The sequence below is a fragment of the Lissotriton helveticus genome, chromosome 7 (assembly GCF_964261635.1).
Source record: "Lissotriton helveticus chromosome 7, aLisHel1.1, whole genome shotgun sequence".
NCBI lineage: Eukaryota > Metazoa > Chordata > Amphibia > Caudata > Salamandridae > Lissotriton > Lissotriton helveticus.
In genome coordinates, this window is record NC_136068.1 from 1,514,815,206 (window position 1) to 1,514,843,123 (window position 27,918).

General features: G+C 41.2%; 1 protein-coding gene across 1 annotated transcript in view; it reads left to right on the forward strand.

Moving 5' to 3' along the window:
* The window catches only part of LOC144770439 (uncharacterized), a 226,810-nt gene that overhangs the window by 71,135 nt on the left and 127,757 nt on the right, over window positions 1–27,918 (forward strand). Inside the window, exons 5-8 of the mRNA XM_078654957.1 lie at window positions 19,198–19,407; window positions 21,405–21,632; window positions 23,894–24,097; window positions 25,401–25,628. Coding sequence (XP_078511083.1) covers window positions 19,198–19,407; window positions 21,405–21,632; window positions 23,894–24,097; window positions 25,401–25,628 — 870 coding nt within the window. The remainder of the gene's footprint in view (window positions 1–19,197; window positions 19,408–21,404; window positions 21,633–23,893; window positions 24,098–25,400; window positions 25,629–27,918) is intronic.

Genomic DNA, 27,918 nt, shown 5'->3' on the forward strand with positions numbered 1-27,918 from the left:
CAGGTCATCCACTGATCCACGGCTCTGAGACAGCTGAAAATAGGTGATTTTCCAATGTCTTTGGGGCATTCCAGTTGAAGGAGTATTTGCGTGTCATTGCATAGTTATAGCACGTAAGGTGAAATTTATTGATCAGTACTGGTAATGACTTCATGTAGAGGTTGAAAAGCATGGGCGAGATGATGTAACCTTGAGGGACCCCTTGCGTTTGTGGAGTTTGGTTTGGGCGAGAAAGGTGGGGTATGGATGGCATTAGTTCTGTTTCGAAGGTAGGACGCGATCCAGTCTAGAGCAGTTCCCTTTATGCCTGCTTCATAGAGTCTTTGTTTCAGAGTGTCATGGTCAACCGTGTCAAAGGCACCTGAGAGGTCCAAGAGGAGTAGTTCAGCAACCCCGTTGCGGTCAACTGTATTCTTTAGGTCATCCCAGATGGCAAGGAGAGCAGATTCAGTGTCTCTTCCTGGACGGAATCCTGTATGGAAGTCTGAAAGTATGTCATTCTCTTCTATGAATTGTGACATCTGGGCGAACGCTGCTCTTTCTATCAGTTTGCCCAGGAACGGTCCATTTGTAATGGGTCTGTAGTTGTCAGGGTTCAGCGGGTCCAAGTTTGTTTTATTCAGTAAAGGGCGTATGTATGACTTTTTGAGTTCTTCTGGAAATATTCCAGTAGTTAAGGGATTGTTGATGATTCTTCTTACTGGAGTTGCAGCAGAGGTTGTTAAAAGAATTGTCTTGAAAGTTTGTGGCGGACAGGTGTCAGAGGGGCTGCCGGCAGGCCTGCTTGCTTTGACCAGGTCCATAAATTCATCGTGTGAGATGTGTTGGAAGGAACGGAGAGGCTTGATTAGAGCATTCTCGGATTGTTGTTTTGTACAAGAGTTAGTGCTGGTGCTTTGTTTCTGTTTTAAGTACGATTCCAACGTGTCTGCTTTGTCCGTCTAATGATTTGTCACTTTGTCTGTGAAATCTTGAGTAACAGGATGAGTTCCTTCTAGGCAATTTGGTTTGCAAAATTCATTGAGTATTTTATAGAATTCTTTATTTGCACATTTAGCGTTTTGAATTCTGTCTGAATAGTATGTTTTCTTAGCTTTTTTGATAGCATACTTGTATAATCTGTTAATTTTCTGTAGGTGAAGTTTGTCTTGTTTGTTTGGCGTTTGTTTTGAGCCAGGTACGTTGCATCTTTCTAATTTGTTTTATGTCTTTTATTTCTATGTTTCTCCAAGGCGCTTTTTTTCTTTTGTTCTGTTGTGTGGTTTTGAGTGGTATCAGGATGTCAAAGGCTTCCTCTAGCGACTCATATAGATTTTGAACAGAATTTATGGTTTCCAGATTTGTACTGGATGTTAGTTGTGTTTCCAAGTGTTCCAAATTGAGTTTGTTCCACGGCCGATAGGTGGATGGATGTAAAGTAGTTTTACCGTTGTTTTATGTTGGAAGGCAAGCAAGTGGTGGTCTGACCATGTGACTGGAGTTATGGTTTGAAAGGTAACTAGTTCAGTATTAGCAAACATTACATCTAGGATATGTCCAGCAGTGTGTGTTGGATTGTGGACAATCTGATGCAGGTTCAATGCGTCTAGGCCGGTAATTATAGTTTTTGGATGGGTCATATTGGGTTTATCAAACCAAATGTTAAGGTCACCCAGAACGCATAGGTTGGAGTGTATTGTTATCAGGTTTGAAACTGTGTCTAGAAGTGTGTCTGGGAATGTTGCCTTGCTAGGTGGAGATCTGTAAAGGAGCAGGAAGTTACAGGAGGAAGACGGTGTAGGATTGCATCTTGTTAGAAGAGCCTCACAATTCTTTATGGAGTTGTTGTCAATTTTAGTGATATGTATTGTTTGCCTGAATACAACAGCTAGACCACCTCCTTTTTTGGCTATACGATTTTGGGTGATTATTTGATAAAGCAGTGTTTCCCAAACTGGGGTCTGCGGACCCCCAGGGGTCTGTGACACATTCCTAGGGTGTCCGTAGGAAATAGTTTTAAAAACACGGAAACGTTTCTTGTATAATTAGCAGCTTTCGCGCAACAATAAAAGTGCAAGATAATGCCAGTGAGTTATGTAACTGCTGGAGAGAGATGAGAGTTTTTTTCAGTGGCAGCTCTGACTTAACTAATGTAGCACAGAGGGTTAATGTGCCTACTGCAAAGAAAGTGTAACCTGCATTTTAAAAAGCAGTATTATATGTGCATAAGTCTGTGGTTACTGCTTTTGTCACAGAGATTATTTTGTTACTGTGCACTTCACAAGTGACAATCGTAATCTAGCAGAGGGACCTATAAACTGTCATCAAAGAGCTGCATGGTACTAGTTAGTAACTTATGTTTTTTCCCAGTCATTCATTATCCTGATGCTGCTAAAAAGATTTATTTGGGTGGAAATACATTGTTAATGCTAAAGTCAGTGCTAGCCACTGTGTTATGTTCTGAATCCTGAGTTTGTGCTTTTCCAGACCAAGCACTATTTAAAAATGCCTACCAGTATGAATAACATGTGAATACTACACCTTGTGGTCCCCTTTACCTTATGTAACATTTTCTATACACTGATTTACATGTATGATTCATTGTCTCTATATATGTGTGATGTAAAGTCTCTGACATCCTACAATGGTATGAGAGATGCTATAAAACAAATGAAATACATGTGACAGAGGGGCTATTCCTTCAATATAAAATACTAAGGGCCAGATGTACGACCCGTTCTTATATGCGCAAACGGATTCGTAAACCCACTTGAGCATGCAAAAACCTATTGGGCTATGTACATAGCCTATTTCGTGAGTCGCAATTTTTTTGCGACTCGCTAAAAAGGTTTTACAACCTGATATTTGGAAGGGGTATTCCCTTCCAAATAGCGAGTCTCAAAACCATGTACACATTTTTTGCGACTGCAATTGCGGAAGCAAAACACTTGCAATTACCACCTAGTTCAAGTAGACGGTAATGCATTCGCAAATGCATGCAAAATTATTTTGTAAGGGCAGGCAGTGGTCCTAGGGACCACTGCCTACCCTTAAAAAATGAAACGAAAATGTTTCATTTTCTTTTCTTTTAAATGCATGGAAAACAAGCTGCATTTTTAAAAATAAAACTGCTTTATTTAAAAGCAGTCCCAGACATAGTGGTCTGCTGAGCCTAGCAGGCCACCATCCCTGGGAGGGCTGGCATTCCCAATGGGCTCGCAAATTGCGACCCCGTTGGGAATCCCAATCAGTGTTAAACACACTGTTGTAAATTTTATTTAGCGACTCGCAATTAGCCAGTCGCAATGTGTCGCCAATTGTGAGGCACTAAATGAAATGGTCGTACATCTGGCCCCAAAATCCTTAGTACTTTGAGTATTTGTTTTGTGTGCTCACGTGTTTTTTTAATTACTGTTTTAATATTTGAAATTTAACTCATACAAATTGCTTGGGGGTCCCCGACTTCCAGTGGTGACTCAATGGGGGTCCTCAGGAGTCAAAAGTTTGGGAACCACTGGCCTAGAGGAATGGCTTCATGCAGGACTGGAGCCATATCTTCTCCCAACCATGATTCGGTTATGAATAGTTTGTCTGGTTTTGCATCTGTGAGAAGGTCGTAGATGTGATGCTTGTTTTTAGAGCGGGATCGAGCATTTATTAGTAGACAGTTTAGTGAGTGGCCTTTGGTGATAGTGGGACTTTGTTTGGTAGAAGAGTGATCAGTATTGTGTGGGTTTGTAGCAGGTGTGTTTTTAGTGCTGGTATTAGCTGTATTAGGATAGTAATCGTGTAGCTGTTCTGTATTGTGTTCCTCATCCAGCATGCTAAGAAGGCATTTTGATGGGTCTGCATGTGTATGTGTTGGAGATGGTGTTTGAGAGTGGGTTGGAGTGCTATGTTGCTTTTGTGGTGTAACATTGTTGTGAAGTAGACATGGGGAAGCAAAGTTGTGATGTGTGGCATGTTGCTTATATTTTGTGCGTGTGTTTAAGGCGGAAGGTGTATGAGTCAGGGGAGGTGGTGCAGCATGTGGGTCATGTAGTAATTTTCTAAAATGTCCAATGGATGAGAGGCAATTAGAAGAGAGTTGCTGTATTGCTGTATCTGTGTTAGGTGTGGTGGAAGAGGGAAAGCTTGGCATTGGAGTTTGTTCCTTTGTGTGGTTTGAAAGGTGGGTATATTTTTGTATTTTGTGATGGTAAGTATTATGAGGTGTTCCGCTTTGAAGATCTTGTTGTGCTGGTGTGTGTGATATGTTTTGCTTTTGAGCAGCAGTGAAAAAGGGTGCTGAAGTATATGTTTCATGCAATGGATTTGGTTGTGTAGTATTGTTTGTGAGAGGAGGTTATGATGTAGAGGGGGTGGTAATGTGTTTATGAGTAGGGTGTATGTTGTGTTTAGGAGGGAATGAAGTAGAGGTGAGAGTGTTTATCGTAGACTGGTTTGTTGCAAGAGTTACAAAGCGTGGTGGTGTGCAGTGTGTGTGTTGTGCGTTAGTGTTATTATGGTAGAAGGGAGAGGAGGGTGTTTGTTAAACAACTGATGGAAGGATTATTATATGTTTGTTAGTGATAAGAGGTGGTCTGTTAGGTGTAATTAGATCCAAGAGAGTGTGTCTGAATGGGATGTAGTTATGTATGGTGTTGATTGGCGTTGTGTTAGTGATGAGTGTATATGTTAGTGGTATAGGATAGAGTTGTGTACCTTTTGTAGGTGATGGTGGATATGTGTGGTAGTTGGGATAGTAGGGTGTGTAGATGTGGTTTGGTTGGGTTTGTAGTGCATGCTGCTACATTAATCTGTGCATAGTGTTGTGCATGGTGTACATTTGGTGTGAGTGTGTTGCTCTGTTTGTGGATGTGGATGTGTGGGCTGGGTATTTCTAAATGAGAAAAAGGGCAGCATTTCTGGCCCTAGTCCCGACCAGTCTCGAACATGCTCAAACAGGCAACTGCCCTTGTCCTTTCTGCCCTTAACAGGCTCAAACAGGCAACTGCCCTTGTCCTCTCTGCCCTTAACAGGCTCAAACAGGTAACTGCCCTTGTCCTCGCTGCCCTTAGCCTCGACGCCCGGGCTGAGACGTCCTAATCCTGGCCTTTTTATAGCCTAGTAATCGGGTGACCCCTTAAGCCAATGGGAACCCTAGCCATAACACTATCCGATCACAACACTAGCCCTAAAATCTAGAACAAATAGAAGACCAAGACCTTACAGCCAATCTTAGCCCTAGTCCAAGCACCCAATCAGTTCAAAAACCCTGCTCTCTACGCCCAATAAAGCCCTAGCCCTACCAGTAGTCCCAAAACAAGTCCATGCAACCAATGGCACAGGTAACCCTAGTCCCTACTTCCAATAGAAAGCCTAACCCTACTCTAAGTCCCACACCTAGTCCAGCAACCAATCACACCAGAAGCCCTAATTGCTACTTCCAATTAAAGGTCTAGCCCTAGCCCTAGTCCCACCCTACTCCCAAATAACCAATAACATAGGAAGCCCTAGTCCCTACTTCCAACAGAAATCCTAACTCAAGCCCTAGTCCCAACCCTATAATGATTGAATCACACACCCAGAAACCAATCAGAACCATCAAATACCCAACCAATGAGGACATTAACCCTAATCCAATAGAAACACCAGATACAACCACCAATCAATGTAGACATGTACCAACCACTAGCAGACCATATAAGGTCCCAGCGACCTCAGACAAGGTTTTCTGGCCAGGGAGTTGGAAGCTGCTTCTCCTGTTTAGAATCTCCTAGGAGACAGACAGGCTCAATCCACACTTTGGACTTCAGCAGGTAAGGGCCCCACTAACTTGAAATCTAACAATACTGTTTGAATAAAACTTTACTTCCTCTGCTGGCCTAAACACGAAGGGCACATGCCCTAGTAAACACAGTTTTAACAGCTCACAGAAGCACCCCCTGTTGCTGGGGGTGGTTGCAGGGGGGCTGGTTTCACTGGCTTGTGAACACAAAATGTTGGCTGGGAGTGCACTGTTTTAACATACAGGTCTTAGCACAGAGCAAAGGAGAAATTTGGAGGGAAAACAGAATTGTCACCAAGGAATGAGAGGGACAAACTACAGAGGCTGGACTGCAAATCCCACAATTCAACACACTAAATGGAGGCAATCATGAGCAGGGAATACCACAAGTTTAAAACACAATAAAGGTGATCAAATATGCAATTACAGGCAGGCTAAAACTACAATTTTTAACTTTAACAACCACAGGCAAAGACAGTAAAAACAGAAAGTGAAAACCGTTTTTTAAACAACTTTTTGTCTTGGGAAGAGACGGCACTAGTCTGCCTCCTTACCACTTCCTGGACTCTGCTCACCGCAAACTGAGGCACAGGTAGGCCATCTGTCTAAAAACTTTAAGATTGACGGAAGGGGGGAAGATGGCGGCCGAGTGAGACGCCCGGTCGGAGAGCTCCTCATGAGAGACCTGGAGGGCAAAATGCGAGGTACGGCGGTATCAGCGCAGACATAATGACATAATGACGGCGCCTAAGAGAAACATTAAATCGCTCTAAAAAGCAAATTTTATCGTGAGACATGAAACGGACATGAAGCGGAAGTAACCGGACACAAGAAAAGGAATTTTCCTTTGGAACTCTTTTGGAACCCGGTTCTGACCCTCGAGCGAGCAAAGAAAATAGTTAAAAGGTAAAGGGATGGTGGGTTACCTGATTTTCGAAAAATTGAGGTTGAGAACGGAGCCCGACGAGAAGGCTGGCTTGTCGGTGAAAGTGACGAGAGATGCGTCGAACTGCAACGTGAACCTCCTCGGTGTCTGGGCAGAGGCTGGGAAAGCGAAAGCGGTTCACAGGAAGGTGTTTGGGAGGCTTGGCTTCCTGTTCCGAGGGATCAGCGGCAGCGGCAGAAACAGCAGTGAAGGTGAGCAGAACGTGGTTTCGTGTTGCTCTGGGATTCAGGGCAGAGTCTCTCGGGAGGTGTGGACTAACAGCAACATAGGAGCTCAGAGTAAAAATGTGAGCAAAGAAGGAGTGAAAAGAGAAGTGAATACAGTGAGCCCAGTAAAAACAGCGGTATTAAACATCAACACAAATATAGACTGCCTAATAAAAAAGGAGCCTCACATGAATAAGAAAGTACAGGAGGAGGAGGGTAATTTTAATATAACCGGGTTGAGAAGCGAAAAAGACACAGATAATGAGACAGACACTTATGAAAAGTGTGTAGGTTAAAAAAAAATAGACAGTTTGAAAGGTATAGAGGAAAAAAAAAGTGCAGTAGCTGTGGTCTCAAACTACAGCCTTAGGAACAGGAATTTCCTCAAACAAGAGCAATACCCTAAAAATATTACCCCCAGAGAAGTAAAGAGAAGGAAGGCAAAAAAACCATTTCTACAACTAAGACAAAGTTGACATAAGTCAGAAAATAAAGATCACACCCTCTTTAAGAACCTTTTTTAAAGTCCAGGTACAGAAAACAAGAGATGATATAAAACGACCTGTACTATTACCTGAAAAATTCGAATTAAGCCCACAAAAAAAAAAGAAAATCACCTCTCACAAAAGGAGTCTCTCAATATCCCACAAATCAAAAATCCAAATCTCCTTTTAAAAACGGTAACTAAAGCTGGGTCAGAAAGCAAAATAATTGACAAAATTAGACCTCATCTTGATCATCAAGAAATGGCCGAAGGAGGCGCAGCAATAGTCAAAGCTACCACACTTACAACACAAGAAACAGAAGAAATAGAAGAAACAGATACAGCAGGAAAAACTCAAACCAGTAATAATGAAGCTACAGAAAAAAACAAAGAGAAAGGAAATGTGGGAGAGCAACAAGTAAATGTGAAGGAAGGACCAACGGGTCCCAAAAGTCCCATAAGTCAAACCAACGATTTTCTTGAGAAAATATGGATCGAGATGAGAGACAAATTTGCCATATCTGAGGCGAAACAAGATAAGATTCAAGAGGTTTGTGAAAAGCTGGATTGTAAATTAAACGCTCTAGGGGAGAGAGTCACGGCAATAGAAGGAGAAGTGAGAAATTTGAACAGTAGGGTGGAAAGTAACAGAAAAGAAATATACACGCTGAGACAAGAGGGAAAATCTATAAGCGAAAAAATGGAATCTCTTGAAAATCAGGCAAGGAAAAATAATATAAGAATTTTGAATGTTCCTGAAAATAAAGAGGGGAGTGACATTAAAAAATTAATTGTGGAACTACTAGTGGAACATTTCCCGTGGTGTGAAGCTGAGACGCTAGGAGAAGACATACAAAGAGTCCATAGAGACCCCTACGGAAAGCCCAAAGACAGGAAAACACCCAGGAAAATTCTTATAAACTTCAAGACATATACATTAAAAGAAAGAATCTTGGGTGAAGCCCTGAAAAAGGGAAATTTCAATAAAGACTTATGGTTTTTCAGAATTAGATCTGATATGTCCAAAGCGTCTCAAGATAGACAATGGGAACTGGGGAAATTCATGCCGGAGTTACAAGCTCTAGGAGCTACAGTACAGATGAAATTCCCACCATCTTTAAGAATTATGTGGCGCAACAAAATGAGGAACATTAGAGATCCTGAAGAGGTGAAAAATCTGCTCTGCTTAATGAAGGACACTGTTCAAATGGAAAACTCCACGATCTGAAAAAGGGACTCCAAATGTATACAAAGGTAGAATAAGTGGGAAAAAAAAAATGATAAAGAGAGCGAAAGCGCTGGATCCCTTAATACAGACTCCAGGTCCAAAGAAGAGGAGCGAAAAGGGGGTAAGATGAAAACCCCAAGGAAGGAAGAAGAAGGAGGCTTCCCCAGGGAGGGTAAGAACAAAACATTAAAACAGAAAAGCGTAAAAAAAATACAAGACAAAAAATGGGTGGGGAGCAAAATGGGGGAAAAAAACCAAAAAAATAAATCCTCGATATTGGAAAGAAAAATGGAAAATGGAAAAAAAAGCGGAACAACAAAAAAAGTACTACGTTACCGAAACCTGCCAGGAAAAAAAAAAAAACTATAAAGGAGAATGGGAGACACCGGTAGAACCATAAAAATTCTATGTTGGAATGTTAATGGTATGAGAACTAAAAGTAGAAGGAATAAAATCTTGGAATATCTTAAAACATCTGAAAGCGAAATTATTATTCTTCAGGAAACACACCTATTGAAAGAGGAATGGGATCAGATAATGAAAAACATAGGATGGGCGGATGCTTATATCAGCACGAACCAAAGATGCAACATTAAAGGCGTAATAATTATTCTAAAGAAATCCTTAAAGGCAAGTATAGAATCCTCAGAAGTTGACAGGAAAGGGAGATGGGCACTAGCAAAAGTAAAACTAGGGAACATGGCATACACAATAGCAGGATATTATGGCCCCAATCTTGATGACCCAGAACCCTTACAGAATCTGTATACACAATTACTAACAGCCAACACTCCAGTAATTCTAGGAGGAGACTTCAATCTTATCTTAGATCCTAAAATTGACAGGTCTCCCCCAGGAAGAAATTCCAATTCACCTAATCTACCTAAAATGAGGGATTGGATTGGCATATACAAGAGAGATTTAGAATTAATCGACATATGGAGAGAAAAAGGGGATAAGGGCCAACCCTTCACATTACATAATAAGAGATTGGGACATAGGTCTAGAATAGACTTCTTCCTAGTTGATAGAAGTTTACTGACAAATGTAACAAGCTTAATTCACATTCCAGCCCATCTATCGGACCACTCAGCTGTACAGCTAACATTACAGACCAAGACAACTCATACACACAAAAGATTCACGGTGAAAGGAGCCATGTTTTCAGATCAAGTAATAGTGCAAGCACTAAGGGAAGAAACAGAAGCCTTTTTTGAAAATAACAAAATAGGAACATCTAAACAAATAGTATGGGATACGTATAAGGCAGTAATTAGGGGTAAGCTACTCAGTCTAGGAACATATAGATCAAAGAAATTAAAACAAGAATTACTAGATATCGAAAAAGGTATAGACGTCCTAGATACACAAATACTAACAGAAAGGGATCCGGTTATGAAAGAAAATCTGCAAAAAGATAGGCAAAAACAGAAAGATTGTTTAAGTGATATTCTTGAAGAAAGAATAAAAACTAAATGGGAAGCAAGCAAGATGGCAAAGCATGAATTCGGAGAAGGATGTGGGAAATGGCTCGCGTGGAAGTTAAAGACCGACTTAGTAAGAAACAAAATAAAAATCATAGGAAAACAAGACCAATCAAGTCTGACTACAGAAGAAGATGAAATCAGAAAAGAATTCGAGTCCTTCTTCTCAGAGTTATATGCTGAAGATATAAACCCATCTGAGGAACAGATAGAAGAATACCTAAAAGACATGCCAATGTTAAAACTATCTGAGGAGGAGAAAAATGAGCTTAATAAGGAAATCACTCCTACTGAGGTCAAAAATATAATAAAAACATTGAAAAAAGGGAAAGCCGCAGGCCCTGATGCACTACCGAGCGAATTATACCAGGTTCTAACAGACACACTAGTCCCACAAATAACAGAATTAGTAAGTTTGATACTTAAACAAAAAGGAATGTTGCCAGATACCTGGAATGACGCAACAATAACAATCATTTTAAAGTCAGGAAAGGATCCAAAAAAATGTGAATCATACCGGCCGATATCTCTGCTTAATGTAGATTATAAAATTTTTACTAAAATTTTGTCAACAAGATTAGGAAAGCTTATACCCCAACTTATACACTCAGATCAAAAAGGTTTCACAAAAGGAAGACAATTGCATGAACTTACACATGAACTCATAAGTACAATAGATATAGCCACATCAAAAAATATTCCACTCACAATATTAACTGTCGATGCTGCTAAGGCATTCGATAGAGTGAACTGGGCTTTCTTAAACAAAATAATGATTAAAAATAATCTAGGGGAATCCTTCCTTTATGCAATAGGAGAAATTTATAAAAACCCTAGATCAAGAATCCTGGTTAATGGCAACCTTACGAATAATATAAAAATTGGTAGAGGCACGAGACAAGGGTGTCCTCTCTCTCCGCTGATTTTTAACTTATATATAGAACCCCTAGCAAACAATTTCAGAAACTGTAAAGATATAATTCCCTTTAAATATCAGAGATGGGAGAAAAAACTATCACTCTACGCAGATGATCTGATTCTATTCACAGAGGAATATGAGAGATCCAAACCAGCTATAGAAAAAATCATTTCTCAATTCGGTCAAGTTTCAGGATACTCAGTAAATCATACCAAAACAGAAATAATGACATGGAATACCCATTTTCATAGTCCAAACATAAAAAAAGAGATAAGATACTTGGGCATCTTGATAAATCAAAATATAGATAAAATACCACAAAACAATCTGAACAGAGTAGCCCGAGATGTAAGAAAACTACTTAAAGTATGGTCTAGCCTGCCTTTGAGTTTTATAGGGAAGTCTAACATCATAAAAATGAATATACTTCCAAAATTTACCTTTCTGTTTAATAATATTCCATTGCAATTCAAAAAAGATGAACTGAAAAAACTACAGGGAGAGATTGCAAGCTTTATATGGGCCTCCAAGGGAACCAGAATATCATGGAGGAAGCTAAGGAGAAAGAAAGAGAAAGGAGGTATCGCAAGTCCGGATTTGACAGAATACTGTAGGGCTTTCCAATTTAAAAATATAAGGAACCTTCTAGGAATACACCAATACTATCCGGAATACTTGCAAGTGACTACAGAAGCAGAGGACCACTATCTCTTCAAATTTGGACATCCAAAATACTTTAAAAAAGTTAAATTAAAGGTTCTTAAGGAAGCAGCAAAACTCTGGATACAATTGAGAACGATTTTAAAAATTCCTTACTATAGTGCAATGGCTCCGATATGGAACTCTCCCGGAACCCCGAACTGTCTGAAAGATGTCATGGCCACCCCTTTAAAACAAAACAATATTAACTATTGGGGTCAACTACTAAATGGGTCAACATTGATATCCTGGGAAGAAATTAATAAAATCACTAATGGAACAATGTCAAAATTTAAGTTTTATCAACTGAATAGTTGGGCAAAAACAATACCATCACAGGATAAAGATAGTAAAACCTTGGAAAAAGAAATGACAAAAATCTTACCCATAAACAAGGAGGTAGCAAAATGGTACTGGACTTTAATAATGGAAGAAGAGGAAAGTTACCAAATAGCAGAACAAACGTGGGGGAAAGATCTAGATACAGAAGAACTGGCAAACCTATGGGATGACTCAATAGAGAAATGTTGGTCAACACTAAAATCTGTGAGACTGAAAAGAAACCACCTGTACACATTGCACAGAGCCTACTGGACTCCGAAAAAACTTTCAAAATTTAAGAATGCAGGAATTAAAAAATGCCCTAAGTGCGGGGAAGAAAGGGCAGATGATATTCATATGTTCTGGAGCTGCCCATCCCTGAGAACATTCTGGGAAGAAGTTGGTAAGACGTTAAGTTTGATATTCCGAAAACATCTAAAAGTAAGTGAAATTCTTATTCTTTTTGGGATTGGTAACACAACGGAACAAGTAAAATTAACAGTAATGGAAACAAAGCTACTTTTTGTGTTAATGGTGATAGCAAGGAGGGAAATATGCATCAAGTGGATTGGGCCAACATCCCCATCACATGGGGAATGGATGAACTCCGCTATAAAGATAAATAAATTAGACAGACGGGGTAATTGCAGTAAGAGGTTTAATTATTGGGAAATTATGGAGAAACACCTAAATTCATAAAGAAGGTTAGAACACACTATCCTATGATTAAAGCGAAAGCACAGTCTGGAATATGAGTATGATACTCATAGAGTAGCCAAGGTGGCTAGCTCCCTCTCCCTTTGATTACAGACTTGTGAATATGTAATGGCAAGGGGTCTCCTCTGATTAAACACGGAAAGGGAAAACTCTCATGACAAGAGGGAAATGGGCAGTGACGGTACAAAAAAGTTTCAGAGGTAGAAACCAAAGTTTCCATACACATAGAATTTCGCAATATGAGGATAAAAAAAAAAAAAAAAAAAAAAAAAAAACTTTAAGATTATGGCATTAGCCCAGTTTTGAAGGACACAGGAAAGGGGCCTTGACAGAGGGAGAGGTTGAACAGAGTTGTCCAATAGGAAAGAGAATGGGTATAGAAGTCAATGGCAATGGCACTAGGGATGGGGTCGAGAGTTTTGTGTTAATGTAATTATGTTTGTATTTATTTTGTATGTGTGTGATGCATGTATTTTTGGCATAATATTAGTTTTTGTGTTTATTATCTGTGTAAAATTTTTAGTTGTTATTACATTTTTTTGTTATAATTTTGAATTTTTAGTTCAATAGTGGGATGTGGGTTTATAGGGGAATACGGTGGGAAGTTATTTAATTGCTTCAAATTGTAAAGCGCTCTGATATCCTTCAGGATCAAGTTCACGCTATATAAAACTTTATAAATAAATAAAATAAAATAAATATAAAACTTTATAAATAAATAAATAAATAAACATGGGGAATATAATGGGCACTGAATCAACAAGAACAAACACAACAGCTCAATACAACCTGAGTGCACGAGTAGGAATGGGCCGTGCGATGAAGCGTAGAGAGACAAGGGGAGTACGTACAACAATTATATACAGGAATGATAACCAGTAGCGCTCTGATATCCTTTCAGGATCAAGTTCGCTCTATATAAAACGTTATAAATAAAAAATAAATAAAATACCCAAAACAATAATCGAAACAAGAGTCAAATGGGGAGTCTAAAAGGCATTGTAACATAATGTTGAACATCTAACAGATCATTTATACACCTGGGTGAACGAAGAATGTGCTAGACGATGGAGCATAATGACTTAAGGGGAGCAAAATTAAATAATCATGTACAGGAATAATAACCAAACCAAAAATAATAATCATATACAAGAATGATAACCAATACTATAGTATGTCCGATGTGCTTAGAAATAAAAATTGCCCCTCATGTTAAGGTAGAACCAGTTTGAAAGCAACCTTGGAAGAGATCCTCCGAATTTCCGGTGGAGGAGAGTTCCAAATTTTAGAAGAGGCGCCAGAAAAGGCTTGTTGGCATGTTCTCTTTTTGCGGAAGATCTGTGGTTTCAAAAGGAGGGAATTAGCACTCCTTGACAATCTAGTTCTAGTTTTTGTGCAAGGTAGACGGGGGGTTTGAAGTGGAGGTCTTTGTGTGATAGGCATTCAATCTACAGTTGAATTCTAGCTTCGTAGGGTAGCCACTTTCGCAATTTTAAAACCGGGGAGATGTGTGCCCGTGATTAATCTGGCAGCAGCGTTCAGAGAAGCCTTTAGGGGCCAAAGAGTATTTGGGGAGGCCAATTGGTGTATCACTGCCACAGTCAAGTCTCAGCAGAACAAGCGCTTGATGGGGTTCGAAGCAACCTGTGACGAATACAGGGAAATTCGTCACAGGCTGAGACACACACAATGAAACGTCGGTGCAAGGAGAAGTGCATATCCTCCGGGGAGATATCCCAGCACTGTGTCTACTCAGCAATGTCACAGTTCAAGTGATGGGCCTCCTAGTCTTGACTTATCACATGTCTGAGTGTCACAACATCCTAAAAGAGCTGCACTCCTCAAAGGGCTTGGAAAGCTGAAGGACACGAAAGTCATCCTGAATATCAGCGATGCTTCAGACCAGTAGCTTAGCATCACCACAGAGTTCCAGTGTATTTACAGCCGCAAGTAGACGAAGAACTAAAGAGCCTTCTAGCACAGGAGATCATTGAGCCCATGAAGGACCAGCGCCATGAGTGGCCCCCATTGTGTCTGTGCTGAAAAAAACCACTCAGACAATACATATCTGCGTCAACATGTGTCTACCGTACACGACCATCGAAAGGGAACGGCACCCAGGACGGCACCTGAATGACAGCATCAGTTGTCTGACTGGAACCTGTGGGTTCTCCAAGCTAGTCCTATTCAAAGGCTATCATCAGCTGGAACTTGACCCGCAGTCACGTTACATTAACACATTCTCCACTCACTTGAAGCTGTTCCTGTACAAGCAATTGCAACTGAAATATTTCAAGAGATGGTGGGGAGAGTGGAAAGGCCCATCAAAAACTGTCTGAACTACAACAATGACATCCTTGTTTTTGGGCGCACTAATGAGGAGCACGGCCTGGCACTGAGGGAGGTGCGCAACCAGTTGGAGAGGGCTAGCCTGTTACTGAATGAGGACAAATGTGAACAAAGAAAGGGAATGAGACATGTCCCCAGTAAAGTCAAAATGCTTCACAAAGATTTCACAAAAGTGAACACCCCACTTTGTGAAATAAATATACCAGGGCAACCATTCCTCTGGATGTCGGAGTGTGACAAAGCATTCATGGACATCCAGCATGCTGTCACAACAATAGACCACCTCACCTACTTTGATGCTTCCCTATGCATGGAGCTTACTGTGCAATCCAGCCCAGTGGGGTTAGGGGTCATTCTGGCCCAACGTAGGCCCTGACGAGAGTCTGAGATGCATTGTTGTATACACAAGCAGAAGCTTGATGGAAATGGAAAGGGTAAACTCCCAACCAGAGAAAGAGAGCCTAGCAGTATTGTGGGCCTGTGAGTACAACCGCATGTTCATTTAAGGGAACCCTTTCACTATTGTGATGGATCACCAAGCACGAGTTACGACATATGGCAACCCGATCACAAAAATTTCAAGCGCATCAAAAGGTGGACGATACGATTAATGGACTACGACTTCAAAATTGTCCACAAACCAGAGAAGGTGCACAACCCCGCTAACTACGTCACAGCACCCAATGAAGTGTGCAAAGGAGACATTTTCCATAGCTAAGGAATACCTCATTTTGTGCTGCAACACGAACAGGGGTTCACAATAAACCACACCAAGTCCCATCTGCAACCGTCCCACATACAACAATACCTCGATGCCACAATAAACACCTCAAAAGCACTAGCTTATCCCTCTCCTGTCAGAATAGCAAACATGCAAGCTCTTCTTACAAAATTTCAACCGGAACACTCCCTTCCAGCTTGAGTGTTCATGCAGCTCATAGGTATGATGGCCTCTTGCATATTTATAGTGCCTCATGCAAGACTACTAATGCGTCCCCTTCAAGAGTGCTTAGCACGCCAATGGAACCAGGCTCAAGGTCAGTTGACAGATCTAGTGTTGGTGGACGGTCGTACTCATCGTTCTCTGCAGTGGTGGAACACCTTTTCAAAAGGCGACCGTTCCTAGTGCCAGTTCTTCAAATCATCTTGACAGCAGACGCATCACTCTCTGGCTGGGGAGCTCACCTACTGCAACACACCATGCAGGGCAGGTGGACACCACAACAAAAGTTACTCCACATCCACCACCTGGAGTTACTAGCCATATTCCTAGCATTGAAAGCATTCCAAAAGCAAATATCAGGCAAGACTGTATTAGTCCGCACGGACAACATGACAGCTATGTATTACATACAAAAACAGGGCGGAACACACTCCCTGCAACTCTCCCAGCTAGCGCAGAACATATGGCGGTGGGCTATACCTTAGAACATATTCCTCTTGACAAAACATGTTCCAGGAGTACAGAATACCATGGCAGATCTGTTGAGCCGTCAAACACAACAGATCCATGAGTGGGAACTTCATCCACAAGTTCTTCAACCGTTCTTTGAGATGTGGGGACAACCTCAGATAGACCGCTTTGCCACCCACGAAAACGCCAAATTTCCAAGCTACACCGCCAGATATCCACACCCACTGTCCAAAGGCAATGCGATATGGATGAACTGGTCAGACAGATTTGCGTACTCGTTTCCGACTCTGCCACTCATGCCACTAGTAGTGTGCAAACTGCAGCAACATTCTCTAACTCTCATCTTAGTTGCTCCAACGTGGGCCAGACAACCGTGGTACACCACACTGCTGGAACTTTCTGTAGTACCGTACCAACAACTAAACCTATCTCCACGCCTTTTAACCCAGAACTATGGAGAGATCAGACACCCGGACCCAGCTCAGCTCAACCTTGTGATCTGGCTCCTGAGGTCCTAGAATTTGGTTACCTTAACCTTCCTCCTGACTGCGTGAACGTCATAAAAGAACCTAGACGTCCAACCACTAGAGCATGCTACGCAGCCAAGTGGAAAAGTTTTGTAATATATTGTCACAACAGCAACATCAATCCCCTAGATGTGTCTATTCAACACATCATAGGCTACTTATTACACCTCCAAAGATGTAATTTAGCCTACACGTCTATTAGACTGCATCTTGCTGACATAGCAGCATAACTATATAAATAAATATCTACAAAATAACAGCATCTATCTCTTTTCAGAGTACCTGCTATTACAGCCTTTATGGAAGGCCTTAAAAGAATAATTCCTCCCAGAGCACCACCTTCACCGGTGTGGAATTGAAACATAGTTCTCACACTGCTAATCGGACCTCCGTTTGAACCTTTACATAAATGTGAACTACAATTCTTAACATGGAAGGTTGCGTTCCTAGTAGCTATTACTTCTCTACGGAGAGTTAGTGAACTAGAAGCACTTACTATTCAAGAACCTTTCCTGCAAATACATCATAATAAGGTCGTTCTCCGTACTAATCCTAAATTCCTTCCTAAAGTCATTTCTCTCTTCCACCTCAATCAATCTCTAGAACTGCCCATTTTTTTCTCACAGCCACAAACAGTCGCAGAAAGACCTTAGATGTAAAAAGAGCATTACTATACTACATTGAGGGAACACAACCCTTTTGTAAGACCAAACAACTTTTCGTGTCTTTCTCACCACCACACAAAGGCAACCCTATATAAAAATCTGGGATAGCCAGATGGATTATCAAATGTATACAAATTTGCTACCACAAAGCTAAACGTACATTATCTGTTCTTCCTAAAGCCCACTATAGAAGAAAGATAGGGGTTTCAATGGCATTTTTAGGGAACATTCCCTTTGATGACAGCAGCTACATGGTCCACAACGCACACATTCACAAAACACTGTTGTGTAGATGTGCAAACTAAACAACAAGCTACTGTAGGCCAGGCTGTACTCAAAACACTATTTCAAACTACTGCAACAGATACTGGTGGTTGTGGCTAAGAGGGGGTACTGCTGTATAATCTATGCAAAAGTGTGTAATCTGCAGCTCATATGCCTCAAACGGAAAATGCTACTTACCAGTATGCATCTGTTCTTGGCATGTAGAGCTGCAGAGTTACACAAGCCCACCCGCCTCCCCGGCTACCTTTATCTGTTCCAGTATTATCTTAATTAGATACAGCTAACATGGATATCCTTCCTTTTCTTGCAAAGCTCCATCATTTCCCTAAAGGCGAAAAACAAGCCGATGCCCATGTGCAATGTGATCCAAAGGAGGAGTCATCTATCTTGTGACTTCCAAAGAACTTTTCAGGACAAAAACAAGTGCAAACATCCGGGTCCAACACTAGATGGCGATCTATGCAACAGTGTGTAACTCTGCAGCTCTACATGCCAAGAACAGATGCATACTGCTAAGTAGCATGCTCCTTTCTGTACTTCCGTGTACCTCAGTAATAGAGGATTTGATGGAGAAGAGTTCCCTCATAATGGACTTCAGCATGACTTCTGTCTCTGTCACTGTGGAGCTGAACTGGATTTGCCCATATCTCTTTTGTTTCCCACACAGTGCTGAAGCAAAGAGGAGTTGTTTTGGTTTGTTGGGGTGAACATGAGGCTAGACAATCATGAAGGAAATCATAAAGCCTTTCACAGTGTCCAGTCATGGACCATATGTCATAAAGACTGACCTGAATAGGACAAATCTTCTTAAGTATATTGACTGACGGCACTGTGTCAGATGAACTGTCCGTCAAAGGCTCCTGATGACGCACCTAGCAGAAACTCACTGACAGGAAACGTGCTGCAAAACTGCAAGTGTGTTGGTGTGAGAGATCTACTGATTTATATAGGTGCTCTTGCTCTTCCAAACTCTGAGTGAGGTCCATAAAAACTAATCAGCTATATATATATATCAATGGGAACCTAATCTCTGGAAGTGGATGAAATCTTTACAGACTGGGATCAAGAGTGTTAGCTGGGGAACAAAACAAGGATTTCCCTCCTTATGCAGTAATTTCAATTTGTTTTATGTTAGTAGCATACATACTGTGGCCATGATTATCACAGTAATCAATGTGCATACGTTTTCTGTTCTGATTTGTAGGTCTTGGGGAAACATCCCTGTCCAGCTCCCAATGCAGCCTTGCATCAGGGTTTCAGACTCCATCATCAGATGTATTTTTAACAGAAAATAATGACACTCACTTGGAAAAAGATTGCAGTGACCATGCTATATTAGGAGATCTGCAGCCGCCAACCATCCAGGGTATGGAGAGTGCAGAGGCCAGCCTTTACATTGCCCATTATCAAAAAGGTATGAATTTTTTCTGTGTGTGTAACTGTCCACTGGCATACATATTTTTTCTTTTATATATTCATGTTTATTTCCTAACAAGTGTAACAATATGATATTATTAAAGAGGAACAATGTTGATACATTTTTACAGATGTGATTTTAATTTAGACTCCACTTATCCATTATTGTTTAGGTCTCGCATAGGCAGAGCTTGCGCTGTCCCTTTGAGACATGCTGCATTCAGGATGAGCGGTACAAAAGGGGGCGGTGATAAGGATAAGGGTGTGTAGCTCCGCCCACTTTCCACCTATCTTTTTAATTGGTTCTTGTCCCTGTCCTTTGTAAATAGTTTCTTTGAATTGGTCTATAGGCTTAGTAGTTCCTCTTTAGTACAGCCTTTCCTCTTCTTGTAACCTCCAATAAGAACACCCCTGTTTCATGTGTTGTTACTCAGTATGTTTTAATTACAGCTTCCGAGCACTATTTTCTTCAAGCGCTTTACACGCTCTCTTGCAGCGGTTTATTCATTTTTTATTTAACTGGTGTGACACGCCTCAACACTAATAATGGCAGCCGTGATTTCCTTTTGTTCCTTGCGATCTACTAACGCGGTCGCATGCCTTTTAAAAAATGTATTTACTCTTTTTTACAATGGCGGCACCTGCACTTTAGTTTTAAACATCTTGAGCTAAAACGGTAATGCCACAATCATTTTAAAAGTAAAGAAATATTTTGTTACTTTTGAATCAATCACGACACCCATGCTTTAGCTTAATATGTGCAAAGCCTAAGCGTGTGTGCAGCCATTGTAATAAAAGTAAAACAAGCGTGCAGCCGCCATTTTTTTTCTATTTGCTTGTTTCCATCGTGACACTCGCGCTGTAGCTTTAAACATCTTAAGCTAAAGCGCGGATGCCATGATTACTTCAAAAGTTAAAAAAAATGGAATTAAAACAAATATTTATTTACTTTTGAAGCAATTGCAGCACCCACACTTTAGCTTACGATCTTTACAGCTAAAGCACAAGTGCCACAAAAGTGTCGAATTTGAAGAGTTTGAGCTATTGAGCGTAAACACCGCTTGCAGGTTTTCTAAACACATAAATAAATGTCATTGTTATTTACAATAAATGACCATGCATTTTATTTATGTGTTTAGAGAACCTGCAAGCAGTGTTTACGCACCATTTGCAGGTTTTCAAAACACATAAATAAAAAGGATTATCATTTACAATGCCAATAGTTCAAACTCTCGCAAATGTGAGACCTATTGCATTGCAAATGCTTGTTTGTCTTGAGGATAAACCAGTGACAGAATATAAAGATGTTAAGGAGAAGTTATACATATCTTTATCTCAAGCCACTGAGTGGGCAAGTCTGGCAAATTTTACTTTCTATGCCTTTTCAGCTGCCCTCTGCCACATTGAAAACCTTTAGGCAAAAACGTTTGAAACAACGTTTTGGTTTCATCAAGGAATCTACAAGTGCAATTACGCCCTCCTGTATCAAAACTGAGAGAGTGGTATTCTCTTAGTTTGACTGCAGTAGAGGAAATTGCAGTACTCCATATATGAACGTATGACTCCTCTATCATGCTGTAAAAAAATAAAAGAAAATAATGAACCAATCACCAAAACTTGATTGCTTTCTGTGTTGCCCAGAAATCTCATAATGTGTATTCTATTTATTTAAAAAAGTAGATACCTATATAGGGAACTCTATGATCCGCAGTGGAGTGTGCACTTAATACCACTTCCAAGAATGCAGGGAGTCAACTGGAGTAGGTCTATATCGGCAGATTTGGTGCTCCTTTTCTGTACCTTTAAACTATATAAAAGTCAATCAGCCTTGTTGCACTAGGGCCACTAGCTGCACCTTCCCTCAAGCTGCTCATCCTGTGCCATCTGAAGGGGTTTATCTCTAGCACAGTCTGTATATGGTGTCTTATTAATGGAAATGGGGATTTCATTGGGACATTAAAGGCTCATCATAAAAGACTCATTCTTCTTTTGTAGGGATCCAGAAGGCATCAGAGTTACTTGCCAACACTTTAAGTATCTTTGCCACTGGGCTGAAGCTTCGAAAGTTAAAGGAGGTTGTGAAGACCAAACATGGAACTGATCTGGAGGCGCTCAGCAGAAGGTTGGGTTGTGTAGATGTGCTTCATTTGCTGAAACATCTTCCAAACATCAAACTGCTCCATCCTTCAAAACCGGCGAACTGTGTTGTCCAACTTCAAGAAGGTTTGTTATTGTACACAATATATCAGGACAGAGGACAGTGCAAGAAGAAACTCATTTTTCATTAAGTAGTCCATGCTGCATGTTGGCTATGAGAAGAGGGTGGAGGCATATTGATAATATACTGGTGTGAAAAACATAGTCCGGGGTCAATGGGCTAGTGAATAGGACACTATTTCACTAAAAGGCGGGTCACAGAAGAAGTGATAGGCGTGTAGTGCTAACGCAGTCTAAGCAGTGGCATGGGAGAGTTCACCAAATCTTCCCATGGTTCACAGAGTAACGAAGAATTTACTAATCCCAAGGTGCACATGAAAGCTGCTGGCCTATGTGGAAGCACAACAGAAGAATGGAACATGAGAAGTGTATAATACTGTAAAGATGCATTCAAGCACTGCCAACACTTCTGTCTTAGAAACAGGCATAAGAAGCAAATAGAGGATCTGATATTTCCAATAATACGCAGGGCATAGCTCAATGCTAACTTATACATTTTGCAAGACATATTTATTTATTTATTTATAAAGTTTTATATAGCGCGGGCAATTAAATAACTTCCCACCCTATTCCCCTATAGACCCACATCCCACTATGGAACTAAAAATGCAAATTTAGAACAAAAAAATGTAATAACAACTAAACATTTTACAGAGATAATAAAAATAAAAACAAATATTATACCAAAAATACATGCATCACACACACATACAAAATAAATACAAATATAATTACATTAATGCAAAACTCTTGACCCCATACCTAGTGCCGTTGCCATTGACTTCTATACCCATTCTCTTTCCTATTGGACCACTCTGGTCAACCTCTCCCTCTGTCAAGGCCCCCTTCCTGTCTCCTTCAAAACTGGGCTAATGCCATAAGTTAATGTCGCCAAGAAGAGCCTTTGTCAAAAAGCCCTGAAAACCTATGGAAGTGGTGAATAGATTAAGACTTAGCGTTCACACAATGTCCAAGTCTGGCTAATTTAGTCAGATAATCAGAGATTGCAATCTACATGTGATCCTACAGTGAGAAAGCCTCAGAGTCCTGAGGTGTGGATCCCTGTTAACGGAAGTCCTATTTAAGTGGCTGCAGCAGAGAGCGAAACATCTTTTCTATTATGTTTATTTCCTAAGACAAATCGTTTTCGTTCTTATAGACGAAGGGGCCTTTCTTAATATATACGGCATGGTAATCTTTCTGGTTTCCTGATGATGTAACAGACATGCTGGTATTTGTCTAGGCTGGCCTTCTTTGCATGTACACCTTGAGCACACTCTCTGGGTTCTTTTGAATTCCAGTGGCAGGGAGAAAGTCAGCCACAAGTTTGTTTTCTGGGTGGAAGGAGCTAAAGAATGTTATGTTATTATTCTGTTCCTGAGATTCCGGCTCATCAAAATCCAAACGTTGTTCCACTGGCTTTGGCCTTCCATGCTCACTGACGTTTTGTGTAGAGTCCACATTTTCTGGCCATGTCTGGCATTCTGGCTATCTGGTCCAGTTTGTCCTTTGCCTCTGCACGTCATCGTTCAGTGGAGTCACGTCTGAACTGGAAGGAGGTGTTGTTCAGCCTTATGGTCTCTACTTCTGAAATTGTTTTTGTTGTGCTGCCTAGTACCTCAGTAATAGAGGATTTGATGGAGAAGAGTTCCCCCATAATGGACTCAGGCATTACTTCTGTTTCTGTCCTTGTGAAACTAGACTGGGTTTGTCCATATTTCTTTGGATTCCCACTCAGTGCTTAAGCAAAAAGGAGTTGCTTTGGGTTTTTGAGGCGAACAAGAGGCGAGGCAATCCAGAAGGAAACTGTAAAGTCCTTCACAGTGTCCAGTCCTTGAAAGTATCTCCGAAGGACTGCCCTAAATGGGCAGACCATCATATGCATATTGACTGATGGTACTGTGACAGATGAGCTGTCGGTCAAAGGCTCCTGATGATGTATCCAGCAGAGACTCACCGGCAGGAAACCTGCTGCAAACTACAAGTGTGTAGGGGTGAGAGGTCCACCAATTTGCATGGTTGCGCCGGCTCTGGCAAAGTGAGTGAGACCCATAGAAGCTAATCAGCTACATATATCCATGGGAACCTAATCTCTAGAAGAGGATGGAATCTCTACAGACTGGGATCAAGAGTGTGACCTGGGGACCAAAACAAGGATTTCCCCGCTCATGCAATAATTTCAATTTGTCTCATGTTAGTAGCATGCATGCTGTAACTATGATCATCAGAGTAATCAATGTCTATAAAATCTTTGTTCTGGTCTGTAGGTCTCAGAGAAACATCACTTTCCAGCTCCCAGTGCAGCCTTGCATCAGGGGTTCAGACTCCATCATCAGATGTATTTTTAACAGAAAAAAAGGCCACTCACTTTGAAGAAAATTGTAGTGACGAGTCAGGTGATCTGCAGCTGCCAAACATCCAGTGTGTGGAGGGTACAGAGGCCAGCCATTACGTTTACCATCATCAAGAAGGTATGACTCTTTCCTCTGTGTGTAAATGTCCACTGGTGTACATACATTTTATTCAATATATGTTTATTTCCTACAAGTGTAACAATATGAGATGAGAAAAAAGGAACACTGTTGATACGTTATTACCACTGTGATATTATTTAGACTCCACGTATGCATTATTTTATTGTCTTGAGGATAAGCAGTGACAAAATATCAAGATGTTAAAGAATAGTTATACATTTATTTATTTATTCTCTATCTTTATCTCAAGCCACTGAGTGGGCAAGTCTGACAAATCTTTCTTTCTACGCCTTTTCAACTGCCTCCTGCCACATGTAGCCTGGTTGAAAACCTTGAGGCAAAAACATTTGAATCAGTGTCCTGGTTCATCAAGGGTTTTACACACGTAATTACGCATTTCTATATCAAAATGTGGACAGCAGTAGAGAAAATTGCAGCATTCTAGATGTGATTTTATGATTGCTGTGTCATGCTGTAAATAAATGAAAGAAAATAATGAACCAATCACCAAGACCCGAAAGGCTTTCTGTGTAACCCAAATCTTCCATAATGTCTATTGTATGTATTGAGAAATGTAGATACCTATATTGGGAACCGTGTGATCCTCAGCAGAGTGGAGTGTGCATGTAATACCACTTCCAAGAATGCAGGAGTTTAATGGAGTAGGTCAGTATCGGCTGATGAACAAGTGAATTAAAGGATACTGTTTAGAGCCTGATTTCAAGGCACATCCATGAACTGGATTTGCTCCTGTTCTTATTCTTAGCCACATTATTTGAAGTATCTAAGAATAATAATAATCACAGCATTGCACTTTTAAAACATTTTTGTCCTTGTGCAGCAATATGTGCTAATGCGGGCTAATAAGGCAGTTCACTGTATTAATGTCCCCACCACAGTCCTCCACGTGTATCCTACCTGGGACAGGTTTAAAACTTGGTCCCAACAAGGCAGGATTTAAAAATCACTGTGTTTGATAATAGTAGCATATAAGTTATAGTACTTATTTACCCAGGGAATAAATGTATTACCTAATATATTCTATTTGACATGCGTACAGATGCCCTATAGATTTGGTGCTCCATTTCTGTACCTTTAAACTATGCAAAGGTCAATCAGCCATGTTTCCTTGGGCCACTAGCTCATTATGTCACCACTTTTTCTCAAGTTGCAAACTGTATACCACCTGTAGGGTTTATCTTTAGTGCAGTCTGGACAGGGTGTCTTATTAATGGAACAAGGGTTTGCATTGGTACATTAATGGCCCCACCTCGCTCAAAGACTCATTCTTCTCTTGTAGGGATCCAGAACGCATCAGAGTTACTTGAAAACACCCTAAGAACCTTTGCCACTGGGCTGAAGCTTCGAAAGTTAAAGGAGGTTTTGAAGACCAAACATGGAACTGATCTGGAGGAGCTGAGCAGAAGTTTGGGTTATGTCGATGTGCTTCATTTGCTGCAACATCTTCCAAACATCAGACTACTCCATCCTTCAAAACCTGCCAAGTGTGTTGTCCAGCTTCAAGGAGGTTTGTTATTGTAGAAAATATGTGACGACAGAGCATCAAGCAGTCTATGCTGCAGGTTCGCTGTGAGAAGAGGGTGGAGTCATATTGATAATATATTGGTGTGTAAAACATAGTGCGGGGTCAATGGGCTAGTGAATCAACCAAATGAATATAGGATACTATTTCCCCATATGCGGGTCACAAAAGAAGGGAAAGGAGAGTAGTGCTAGCTCAATCTAAGCAGTGGCATGTGGGAGTTCACCACACCTTCCCATGGTTCACAGAGTAAGGAAGCATTTACTAGTCCTAAGGCTCACATGAAAGCTGCTGGCCTATATAGAAGCACAACAGAAGAACGAAACATAAGATGTATATAATACTGTAAGGATACTCTCAAGCACTGCCAATACTTCTGTCTCCCATACAGGCAGAAGAAGCAAATATAGAACCCAATATTTCAAATGATCCATAGGGTATAGCTCAATGCTAACTTGTAAATTTTGCAAGACATAGTTAATGTGGCCAAGAATAGCCTTTGTCAAAAAGCGCTGAAAACCTGTGATAGTGTTGATTAGATTCCGACTTAGCTTTCACATGAAAGTCCAAGCCTGACTCATATATCCAGATAATCAGAGGTTGCAGTCTAATTGTGATCCTACAGTAAGAAAGTCTCAGAGTCCTGGGTGTGAATCCCTGTTAACGGTGGAGAAGTGTGGCTCAATGGTTAGAGCGGCAGACCCTGATGCAGAGGTCGGCCCGGGACCAGGGTTCAATTCCCATCGCGGCAGGGTCTTGGGTCAATGTCCGCGGACTCGATAATTCTCGCCTAGGTGCCTAAACTAACCATGGGTCCCACTCTGTAACTCTGGGCAATAGCTTGCTTAATCTCCACAACGGCCCTATCAGCGCCGGGGATGCCTGGCTTCACCTTGGGGGTGCCCAGGAGGGACCATCTCACAGGGAAAGCCAGGACGGGTTCCCCAGCGGTATACAGCGCTAGGACACTCCGAGATGGAGTAACAGTGCGCTTTACAAGTATACATTTACATTTACAACGATGTCTTGTTTAAGAAACTGCATGCAGAGAGCGGGAAAAAGCCTTTTTTATGTTTGTTTCCTGAGATAAATTAGCACTGCTAAATATCTTATGGCCCTCATAGACAAAGAGGCCTTTTAAGGTTTCGCCTATGCAGCGCACAAGCGCTGCTTTTGAGTGACCTCATGCAATTACTACGTACTTTCTTGGAAACTCGTGCATGTAATGCACTGTTTCCAATCAGTACGCGTGCATGTATAGCGTTTACCTTGCGGGATCGAGCAGCGGCGCCATTTGTTTTCAATTATTGCGCTTATCGCTGCTCGCTCCTGCAAGGTAATGGCTGTCCATGGACCTCCCTGTGTCTCTTTAGCCCACAGCTCTGTCCGCTCGGCGGGTCACTTTCTCACCGCACCATCTCTCTCCTCCCTCAGTTTCTCTGACCGCCTACCAGCTTCACGATGCATTAACTAACCATGAATGACTATATGCAGAGCACTAGTGCCGGTACTTAGTACTAGCTGTTTTAAAAAGCAGGTGCGGGGACGAGTCGTAATCTCGCGCTCTATTTTTGCCGTCATGCCCAGGTGATTTTTTTTTTTGATCTGCAGGAATACCAGCCTTAATTGCCTTTCAGGTAACTTCAAAAAGACTCGCTATAGTTCTTTCTAAGTCCCATCATATCAGAACTAAAGCATTTTCAATATGCCATGGAACGAAGCCATAATTGTTACTTATCTATTTTATATAACCATAAACAAAGCCAAGAGTCCCAGCTTGTTGTAGGTATAATGTTACTTTTTGTGATATATATCTAAATGCAATTACTGAAGCAGCAAAATACTAGTCGCGCAACACACTATGCTAAACACTATTTTTCAGTTAGTGATTGCTGCCCGTGGCCGGTGCTAAGTTAGGGCCATTGAAGAAGCCCAAGGCGGACCCCAAGGACCTCAAGAACTTCCGGCCCATCTCCCTGCTCCCGTGCCCGGCAAAAGGGACAGAGAAGATTGTCAACAAACAGCTAACCCGCTACCTCGAAGACAACAATATCCTGGACCCTTCCCAATCCGGCTTTCGCAGCAACCACAGTACCGAAACCACCCTCATCACCGCCACTGACGACATCAGGACCCTGATGGACAAAGGAGAAACAGCCGACCTCATCCTCCTGGACCTATCCGCAGCCTTTGACACAGTCTGCCACCGCACCCTATCAGCACGCCTCCATGACCCCGGTATTCAAGAGAAGGCCCTGGCCTGGACCACATCCTT